The 11,300-nt window shown below is 34.3% G+C and overlaps 1 protein-coding gene and 1 long non-coding RNA gene across 2 annotated transcripts; both read right to left on the reverse strand.

The window, feature by feature from the left end:
* Positions 1 to 585: 585 nt before the first annotated feature.
* Positions 586 to 1,684, reverse strand: LOC105766446 (uncharacterized). Its single transcript, XR_001125243.2, has 2 exons — positions 1,264 to 1,684; positions 586 to 1,002 (listed from the first exon to the last, which is right to left on the reverse strand). It is a non-coding gene; the product is annotated as an uncharacterized LOC105766446 (long non-coding RNA).
* A 2,121-nt stretch (positions 1,685 to 3,805) lies between these two features.
* Positions 3,806 to 6,949, reverse strand: LOC105766436 (pentatricopeptide repeat-containing protein At1g63330). Its single transcript, XM_052630455.1, has 2 exons — positions 5,817 to 6,949; positions 3,806 to 4,589 (listed from the first exon to the last, which is right to left on the reverse strand). Exons 1-2 carry the CDS (start codon positions 6,947 to 6,949, stop codon positions 3,806 to 3,808), a joined length of 1,917 nt encoding a protein of 638 aa, XP_052486415.1.
* Positions 6,950 to 11,300: the final 4,351 nt, after the last annotated feature.

Here is an 11,300-nt window from a genome sequence, read left to right on the forward strand (position 1 = left end):
ATTTCATTTTTAATAATTTACAATATTAAAATGATAAAAATATATAATTTTATATTATTATCTATTTATTTTTATAAATAAATTTAAATAAAATTATTTTAAAAAATATTTAATTGAAATTCAGGTTAGGCCGGGTTGAAAACAAAAATAAATTCTTTGATACACACAGGAATGGATCGTGGTTGTGGGAGTATACTAGAAATATGGGATGTTGCTCGCTGCTTGAAGCTGAATTGTGGCTCATTTTGGACGGTTTGAATCTTCTTTGGATCCAAGGCTTTAGACGTGTGGAGATTGTGAGCGACAGTGCTGCTGCTGTCCGCATCATATTGGATGAGTCTGCTGCTAAGCAGAGTATATCGCACAATTCGAGTTCTTTATAATCGGCAAAGGAAGGTCAAGAGATACATCACATTGTCCGGAAAGCCAATGCGTTTGGCCTAAGCAGGCTGCTGAATCCACCGCCTGCTGCACTGAGGAGCATTCTTTGCAAGGACGGTACAGGGATTGTTGGGGATAGGCTGAAATCACTACCCTCCTTTATATAAACATTCAACCCTTTATTACTCAACACACGTAGATCAATGCCATTAAATCACCTTAATATTTATTTCAATCCCTTTTATTCTCAACTCATGTTTCGTTGTTCGTACTAATGCCCCTATTTTAAAATTCACAAGCAATACTTGTATAAGCCCAATTTTTATGCCCGGGCCCAATTAACCCTAAACCAATAAACCCACCTAAAACAACCCACTAACCCTCAGCCCAATAACAAACCTATTACAAGCCCACTACCCCAAAACCCAAATGGCCCAAAACCAAGCCCAACTAGCCTAACCCAGCCACCCAAAGGCGAGGCCCAATGCCCAGGCCCAATTTTCCCAAAGAATTTGCCTAGATAGGCGCCGCCTCTTTGACCTTAGGCATTCTGACGCCGCCGGACGTCCCATCCGCAACGCCCACGGTCACGTCGACCACGCCACTTGCGCCGCCTGTCACCTGCAAAGAAGAAAACAACAAAAACAACAGAAATAGTAGCAAAAATCGGCTATAAAAGCCGAACATGTAACTCTTTTCCTCTCTCTTCTGGCAACTTTTGTATCAAAAAAAAGGATTCAATCGAAAGAAAATAAAAAAGCAGATTCAAAGTTTTTTTTTTCTTTCTTTTCAGTTTTGAAGTTTTTTTATTTTGTTCTCTTTTCTTTTCGTGCACATCTATATAAATAAATATAGTGAAAAAGGGGAAAAAGAAAACCTTACCTGTGCCGCGCCGGAGGGGAAGGAAGGCGAACGATTTCACCCCATTTTCGGGTCTTCGGCCTTTGTTTCACGAGATTCGGCCCCAGATCTGTGGCCTGGAGGCCATAGGCTTCAAAAAGGGACCAAAAAGGTCTGATTTTAAGCCATCGACCGCTGCACATGGTGGCGCTACGGTGGGAACTCGTCGGAGTTGAAGGCCGGAGGTTTTGGAGAGAAAGAGGGGGAGAAGGATTTTTTTTAGAGAGAATCTGTTTTTTTTAAGGGGGCAGAAAATGAAGTTAAAAAAAAACTTTGATTTTATAAGCATTTAAAACGGCGCCGTTTTGTGCCATAGCCCCAGGCGTTAAAACGACGCCGTTTCTCCCCAGATCCGCGCGTCGACCCGACCCGACCCGACCTGAGGATCCGCGTATTTTTAAGTTTTGGGTTATTTACCCATTTGGCCCTTCTGTCTTTTTGGGTGTTTTAATTTAGTCCTATTTGCACCTTTTCATATTTTATAAATTTCGCCCCAATTTTTTTTAGTGTTTTTAATTTAGTCCCAGGTCCTACGAAGGGACACGTGTCCTAATAATTGGGATAGTTTCTTATTCGGCCCTTCGCCCTTTCGCGGTTTTCCAAATTGGTCCCTCCGTATTTATTTTATTTCAGTTTCAGCCTTTAACTTTTATTTTTATCTCTGATCAGTCCATTTGTGTTTATTTTGTTATATTAATCTATTTATTATCATACTTATATTTTCTTTTTATATTTATTTACCCATTATTATATTATTGTATTATTATTATTATTAGTTTTATTTTCCTTATTTAGTCATTATAATTGTGTTAATACATTAACTAGTTTTTATTTATTTTAGCTTTGTTTTCATAATATATGTATACATACATATGTATATTTTATATATATGCGTACACATGTACTTTTTATACTTTATAATATTTATACCTAAAGATATTCACGTTTATATATATATTCCATTTTCATAAATATACATACATATATATATATATATTTGCTTATTCTTTATATTTTTAAAATACCTATCTTGTATATACTCTTTATTTTATGATTTAAATATGTGCCAATATATACTTCTTATAGTTGATGATTGCTATATAAGTATGTATGTACATACACTTACATAATTTTTCATGTATAGTAGTTTTTAAAAAGGGTGTATACATGCATATGTTTTCATACTTTCATCATTTTATACATATACATATGTTTATATATCTTTTATAATTGTATGATTTTGTTAATTTTGTTCACTCATTTATTTATATGTTTATTATTGTTTTCTTACTTAATTAGTTTCTTTTTACTTGTTATTTTGCTCGTATAATTGTTTTTATTGTTTATTATTTTGCTTGTATCATTTTATTTACATTGTCATCATTATTATTATTTTGCATTCATTTCTACTCGGATTTATCCAAAAACGGAAAATTTCAAAATAAAAATAACACTCGATATTTGAGATCTTCGAGAGAATTGAGCCCTAACGTATTGGGTTCCGATTTTCTTTGTTGAATCAAAATAATCAAGATTACTCTTTTATAAAAAAACATAAATAAAAAGCTCATTATCGAGAATTCAATACGTCGTGTCCTAATGCATTGGATGTGACACGTTGATTTCTCGAGATGAAGATTTTTTAAAATAAATGCAATATTCAATGTTTAATATTTTGAGAAACTGTGCCCTAATGTATTGGGTTGCGATTTCTTCATTTGATTTAAACAATTGAATATTCTTTTAAACTTTATTACACAAATCTTTTCAAACTCGAGTTTTAAACGATATCGGGAATTAAAAAAGGATCGTGTCCTAACTTACTGGTCGTGATCTCTTTTTAATCCAAGATAGTTAAATATCTTTTAAATAAGCATTTTTCATTCGCGTATCGGGAATTCGAGACATTGTGTCCTAACTTACTAGATGTGATTCTCTTTCTCGAATAACGTGCAATATTCCCCTTTTCCTGAAAATTTTCAACGTTTTAATACAAGCATCGTATTTTTAAAATTCTTCAAAGTTCTCAATTTTTCGACATTAAGACATTAACTAATCAACTAGGTACCAATTTTGGACGTTACGAGGGTGCTAATCCTTCCTCGTACGTAACCGACTCCCGAACCCATTTTCTGAATTTCGTGGACCAAACTCGTTTTAATAAAATCAAATCGTTTATTAAAAACAACCACTTTTCAAGGTGATCCGATCACACCTCAAAAATGATTGGTGGCGACTCCCATTTTCGTTTTCGTTTTTCAAAACCCAAGTCGACCCCATTTTTTATCAAAAAATGGTGTCAACAATACTGGTTTTCCCTTAATTTCTTAACATCACCACCAAAAAGATCAAGGAGTTGCTAAGATCAAGATCAACAAGCTACACAAGTCAGAACAAAATCAACAATATTGAAAATAGACACTAAACCTCATTCTAGTTTCCACAATCTTTTATCAGTGTGTAATGGTCATGTACAACTGATTCACATTGCAAGTGATAATCTTTACACAATTTGTGAAACATTTCAGAGCAAGATTGATTTGTTAGAGTATATGATAAGATCCAAAAATAAGGTGGCAGTGAATATATCTGCAGAAAAGCCCTTACCAACCATTTCCATAAGAAGTTGTGTTGCCTTTGAGGTATAGCTGTTGCGAAGGAGCCCCCGAATCATTACATTATAACAGCAGCTATCAGGCAAACAATCATTATCTCCCGAGCTCCCAAACAACCGGTATGCTTCATCTGGCAATCCCTCTTTACACAGTCCACTAATCATTATACAATATGTGTAAACATCCGGTTTTAAGCCATTGTCTGAGAGTTGATGAAATAATTCCTTGGCAAATTCGATATGCCCAGCTTTGCACAACCCATCAATTAGGATATTATATGGGACAATATCAAGTTCCAACCCACTGTTTCGCATTGCTTGAAAAAGTTTCAATGCCTCCTCAATATGACCTGTGTTGCCTAAACCATCCAGCAAAATCAAACAAGTCACTAAATCTGGAACTTGTCCAGAAGCAAGCATCTTTCTAAACAGTTCACATGCAGTTGAAACTCTCCCTAACTGAAACAAACTCTGCATAAGAATGTTATATGTGACAGTATTCGGGATTGGTCTCTTTAGAGATATTTCATGAAAGAGTTCCATTGCTTCGTCTAACCTTTTACCTTTGCAATATCCATTGATCATGGTGCTGTAAGTAACTATATCAGGTGCACAACCCTTCTCAATCATCAAGTTAAAAACTCTTCTAGCTTTATCCATTTCATTATGCAAGCAATGGCCGTTGATTAATAAACTATAGGTAACAACATACCAAGAGTGTGACATGTTGGGAACCTTCAAATGAAGGCTGGTTAAAGTTTACGATGATGGTTCAACATTAGGGAAATTTGGCCCGATGGGGTGTGGAGTGTATTTTAGAAATTTGAAAGGTCATTTATTGCTATGTTTTAGGTCCTTAAGGCATCCAAGATTCTAATTTTGTTGAAATTATGGCCGGATTAAGTTAGCTCTTCATTTCTTCTTGGACTCCTAGTGGATTAAAGACTAAAAGCTTATGGTTGACTCGACTCCATAGTCGTGCTTACTTGGTGTATCAATGAGAAATCTAGGCCTCGGAAATATTGGCACATTTTTTCAAGCATTGATGAGATTAAGATGTTCATTCCTGAGGTACTGTTTAGAAAAAGTGGGAGAGATGCTAATGGTACGATAGATTCGTTGGCAAAATCAAGGTGCTTTCGATCTCAAATGTTTTTTGTAGGTTGGTGATGAGCACCATTGAGTTTAATTGAGATGATAGTTTCGTTATCATCTCATCGAAGAAGATTCACCAAATCATTTGCAGCGATTATTAGACTATCAAACAACAGTATTTTGTGCCTATTTGAACGTCAATGCTGCCATTTTAAGGTGCGCTGCAGTTGCAATAATCATAACCAATAATTCTACAGAAATAATTAAATTAACTAAGTTTGATTAAAGATAAATACTTTATTTTACGATAGTTTTGGTAATTAAATAATGAAAAGAAATATTTTTTCTGTTATGAAAATATTTATCTTGTGTCTGTTTCACTTGAAACAATTTCCAAAAAATGAGTTCAAGAAAACTTTTAAATACTGTAAAATGTTTTACATAAAATCATTAGGAAAATATTACATTTCAACGAAAAGCATACTATTTTCCGGAAATCATTTTCCAGAAAATGTTTTCAATCAAACAAAGAAACCCCCAATTTGATTGAATTCCACACTTGGAGTTAAAAGTTCTGAGCAGCCGAAAATTATACGGATGCTATTGTCATTGCTACAGAAACTGGTTTTCCCCTAAGTTCTTACCATTACCACCAACAAGATTCTCACTTGCAACACAAAGTCAGAACAAAATCAACAATATTGAAAATAGACACTAAAACTCATTCTAGTTTCCACAATCTTTTATCACTGTACAATGGTTATGTACAAACTGATTCACATTTGCAAGTTATGGTCTTTACACAATTTGTGAAACATTTCAAAGCAAGATTGATTTATTAGAGTATATGATAAGCTCCATAAATAAGGTGGCAGTGAATATATCTGCAGAAAAGCCCTTACCAACCATTTCCGTAAGAAGTTGTGTTGCCTTTGAGGTATAGCTGTTGCGAAGGAAACCCCGAATCATTACATTATAACAGCAGCTATTAGGCAAACAGTCATTATCTCCCATGCTCCCAAACAACCTGTATGCTTCATCTGGCAATCCCTCTTTACACAGTCCATTAATCATTATACAATATGTGACAACATTCGGTTTTAAACCATTGTCTGAGAGTTGATGAAATAATTCCTTGGCAAATTCGAGATGCCCAGCTTTGCACAACCCATCAATTAGGATATTATATGGGACAATATCAAGTTCCAAACCACTGTTTCGCATTGCTTGAAAAAGTTTCAATGCCTCCTCCATATGACCTGTTTTGCCTAAACAATTCAGCAAAATCGAACAAGTCACTAAATCTGGAACTTGTCCAGAAGCAAGCATCTTTCTAAACTGTTCACATGCAGTTGAAACTTTCCCTAACTGAAACATACTTTGCAAGAGAGTGTTGTATGTTAAAATATTCGGGATTGGTCCCTTTCGAGATATTTCATGAAAGATTTCCATTACTTCGTTTAACCTCTTAGCTTTGCAATATCCATTGATCATGGTGTTGTAAGTAACTATATCAGGTGCAGAACTCTTCTCAATCATCAAGTTGAAAACTCTTCTAGCTTTATCCATTTTGTTCTGCAAGCAATGACCATTAACTAATGTATTATAGGTAACAACATTAGGCTCAATGCCTCGCTTTATCATTGCGTCAACAATATCCTCAGCTTCAGAGACCATCCCTTCCTTGCAATGCGCATCAACCAATGTACTATACGTGACAACATCGGGCTCAATGCCTTGCTTTCTCATTGTGTCAACGGTCTCTACAGCTTTAGAAATCATTCCTTCCTTGCAAAGAGCATCAACCAATGTACTATACGTGACAATATTAAGCGAAATATTGTTATCCACCATTTCATTCAAGAGCCTTGTTGCCTCCTCCTGCTGGCCCGAATTACACATGCCATGAATTAAGCAATTGTAAGTAAAGATATTTGGTCTAATGCCCTTAACCTTCATTTCAGATATGAGAAACTAGACTGAATATTTTTAATTCCATATTTTTTTTCATCCTCTACTTCGATTTTTCAAAATTAGCCTATTGCTACTGTTCAAACAGCAAGCAATTTTGGCTTTTCACCGAATCCTTTTTTTTTTGCGTTTCGGGTACACACCTGGTTTTGTTTAACACTAAAGCAGTCCCCGAGCATTCCAAAGCCTATAATTGAACAAATATCACTAATTTAATCTCACATAACGTGATCCCAAATCGAACTCGTATCGAGGTTTTAACCCATAAGCGACTAAACCTTACCTTCAACTGATGAACAATAATTCCCACACAAACTAAGACTCTGATTGGTGATTACGAGCCCTTGAATCCTCCCCTAATTGGCATAAACAAAACACTTTAGAAGAAAGTTAACAAACAGAGACAAATCACTTATCTAAAACTTACCAAACGATCGCAAACAAACTTGGAGCAAAACGAGACAGAGTGGGAAAAGGAAAATCAAGAAGATGAAGGGTGAAAGAGAGCAAAAATTCGGCAGCAATGAACAGAGAAACGGCAAAAGGGTGGAGGGATTTTGGGGAAAGTAAAAAAAAAGAAAAGAAAAGATAAACAAAATATTTGATAACCACCCTGTCAAAACCATTTTTTTGTAAAACAGGGTCAACTTAGATTTTGAAAATGAAAACAAACACGGGAGTGGCCACCAATCCTTTTTAATGAGGTGTGATCAGGTCACCTCGAAAAAGTAGTTATTTTAATGAACGATTTTATTTATTAAAACAACAATTTTGGTCCACAAATTCAGAAAGACGGGTTTTGGAGTCAGTTACGTACGAGGAAGGATTAGCACCCTCGTAATGCCCAAAATTGGTACCTAGCTGACTAATTAATGTCTTTGTGTTAAAAATTGAGAACTTTGAAGAGATTGAAAATACGATCCTTTGTTAAAATATCGCTTAATTGAAAAAAATTAGAAATTAGCATATTTCACGTTAATCGAGAAAAAATTATATCCCGTCAGTTAGGACACGATATCTTAAATCCCCAAAACAAGACTAAACACCAAAAGTTTTATTATTTTAAAAGATATTTAACTATCTCGATTTTAGAAAAGAAATCATGTCTCGTAAGTTAGAACACGATCTCTTATTAATTCCCGAGATCGTAAAAAAAACTTATGTTTGAAAAGATTTGTGTGTTTGGATTTATCGAGAAAATCGAAACCCCGTAAGTTAGGGTATGACCTTTTCGAATCTCAAAATACGTAGTTTTACTTATTTTAAAGTCATAATTTATGCATAGGGTAGAATTAACGTAACATGATTTCATGGTAAAATGTAAAAATAAATCGCGGTACTAATATACATGACAAAATATTAACAAATGCGATTATAGACAACAAATAATAATAGCAAAAATAAAAATAAAAACAAGATGAATAATGAAAAAAAGTACAAAGGAATCAATTATATAAGAAAATATGTAGATAAACAAATGAAAAACTAAAAAATTTGAAAATAAGCAAGCAAATAAAACTACAAAGAAATATTAAATAAAACTAAAAAGATAAATATAATAACAGTAGTAATAATAATAATAATAATAATAATAATAATAATAATAATAATAATAATAGTAGTAGAAATCTTAAAGCTTATATAAAATAATATAAACAAATAAAATAAATGTATTTAATATTTAGGTAAATAAATAGATAAAAGAGATATATATAATGCAAAACTAATTAAAGATATTATTGTAATAATAAATAAATAAACAAATAATGATAGTTAATTAATTAATTAATTAATTTAATAATAATAACATAACAAAAATAGCAAAAAAAAGATTAAATTGAACTCTAAAACGAAATTCGGGGGCAAATCAGAAATAAATAAAGGAGAAATGACCAAATTGAATGCGTGGATAACGAGGAGGGACTAAATGGAAAATAATCCCCCACCCTCCAACGCACAGTTCCAAGGTGGACTGAAATGAAACAAAGCCGAAATTACAGGGCCAAATTTAAAAAAAAATAATAAAAATAAGAAAAGGACTAAACTGAAACAAACCAAAAATACGGGAGGACTAGCGGCGTAAATAGCCCAAAAATGAAAACACGCAGATTCCCCAGGAGTGGGTCGAGTCACGTGCAGGTTGGCCCTGGCGCCAAAACGACGCCGTTTTGCTTCCTTATTAAAATCTAATTTTTTTTCTAAAATTTTTATTTTTCTTCTTTTTCAAAAAAAAATCCCCAAATTCTCTCAACCCTCTCTTCCTCTCCATTGGCTAGCTCCGCCAAGTGTTGGTCGACCATGCATTGCGTCATTGGTAATCAAGCGACGACACCTCCGTGCACGGTGGCTGAAAAATTCAAAACCCCCTTTCACTCATTTTTCTGAGGAGAGCCCGGATGTGGGTTAAAATGGCCTGGAGGACCCCCAAAATTTGAGGAAACGAAGAAAAAAGAAAAATAAAAACCCTAAGGGACCTTTCGGTTTCCAGCCACCTATCCTCGGAGATGGCTTCCTCGGCTGTCCATGTTGTCGAAAACTCGCAACCCAGGTGAGTTTCTTACCCCATTTTCCCCCTTTTTATATTTTCGTATTTTAAAAAGAATGAAAAAAGTAAAAAACAAAAAACAAAAACAAAAGCTTAAAGGAAAGTAGAGGTCAAAAACCTTCAGAAAATTTTTGTTTTTGATTGATATTTGTCCCTTTTTGTATTTGATTGTCTGTAAAAAAATTACATAGTTATTTTCGTGGCTTTTATAGCCACGATTACATTGCTATATCACTGTTCTTGTTGCAATTTGCTTTCGTTCTGCTACTATTTCTATTGCCATTCCTATGTTTGTCTCCTTTTTTGCCTTGTTTGTAGGTCTGTGGCGAGGTCAATCAGAGGAGTAGATTTGCTGTTTTGGTGTAAAGGTCAGGCCTCGGGCGATGGGTGTGCTGCAGAGGCACGTGGAGGCAGCGGCGCAAGGGATGGGGCTTGGGTTTTGTTTTATTGAAAATGTGTAAAGTTTTGGGCCATTTGGGCCTTGTTATTTTAGGTTTGTAATTAATTATGATTTTTGTTTGTAAATCGGGCCCGGGCTAAATTGGGCCTCTACACACCCCAATCCCTTATTTCTCTCCATCAAACTCCCCATTAAATCTACTCCTCAGATTTTTAGTCCATCTCAAACTCTCCTGGACGCACGAGCAAAAGTAATACCCACACCAATATTTGAACACAGAACCTCTTTCACACCAACTCTCCATTTATCCACCAAACCAACAGCCAATTCTATTAATTATTTGCCAACTTTTACTTAAAAGCCTACTGACAAAAGATTATTCATAAAAATACCAAAATTTGCCCCAAGTCCTGGCTTGAACTTGGGACCTCCCAAACACACCTAGAACACATAACCACTAAAGTAAATAGATATTTCGTGTCACACATTCACAATACCCAAAATTAAAATTTTGGGGCATTACACTACAGATCATATCTATTTTTTAAAATTATAATTGATATTACTATGACGATACTTTTATGCCTTCATAATTTTATATCATCTTCAAATAGAAATAATTTTAATTACAAATCTAAGAATTAAACACGCACTGAATAGTATTAAAATGTAAATTTATTATCACTTCGTCTATATTCATCATTGAATAAACAATAATTCAAGTTGATTAGGCACGGGTCAAAAATAAATATTTTTAGGTTCGGTGGTTGGTCCAGATAGCGGCCCAAACTTAGCTCTTGGTTAAATTAACATTTTTTATACTCAATTAGACATCACATAGTTGATTGATACATTATGAAAATAAAAGGGTTTTAGTGATACTCAATTAGGCCCTTATAAGGGATGGTATGCATGTGAATAAATAGTTTTAAATTGAATGAAATTTTATGTTCCGGTTTTGTATGGTTGCTTGTGTTAAGATCGGTAGTGCCTCGTATCCTGTCCCGGTGTCGGACACGGGTAAGGGACATCTAGTATACTTAAGGCCCCTAGTGCCTCGTATCCTGTCCCGGCGTCGGACACGGGTAAGGGACATCTAGTATACTTAAGGCCCCTTACATTGTACACAAAAATTCAATTTGTTTTATTCAACTTCTCTTTTGAGTTAATAAATTCTTTTTGAGTTTTTATTTTCAAAGATTTTCTCTTTAGTTTTCTTTTATAAAAGTTTTAACAATATTTTCAGATTGTGGGGATAACTTTAATTTTTTTTATCTAACTTGGATTCGTTTACATTTTAGGTTTGTGCAAAATCCAAGTTTATTTTCGAACGTCTAGAGCCTTAAGTCAAATTTACGACTTGAACAAACTGAAATGTACTCCATTCTTATTTT

This window comes from Gossypium raimondii, chromosome 5 (genome assembly GCF_025698545.1).
Source record: "Gossypium raimondii isolate GPD5lz chromosome 5, ASM2569854v1, whole genome shotgun sequence".
Classification (NCBI taxonomy): domain Eukaryota; kingdom Viridiplantae; phylum Streptophyta; class Magnoliopsida; order Malvales; family Malvaceae; genus Gossypium; species Gossypium raimondii.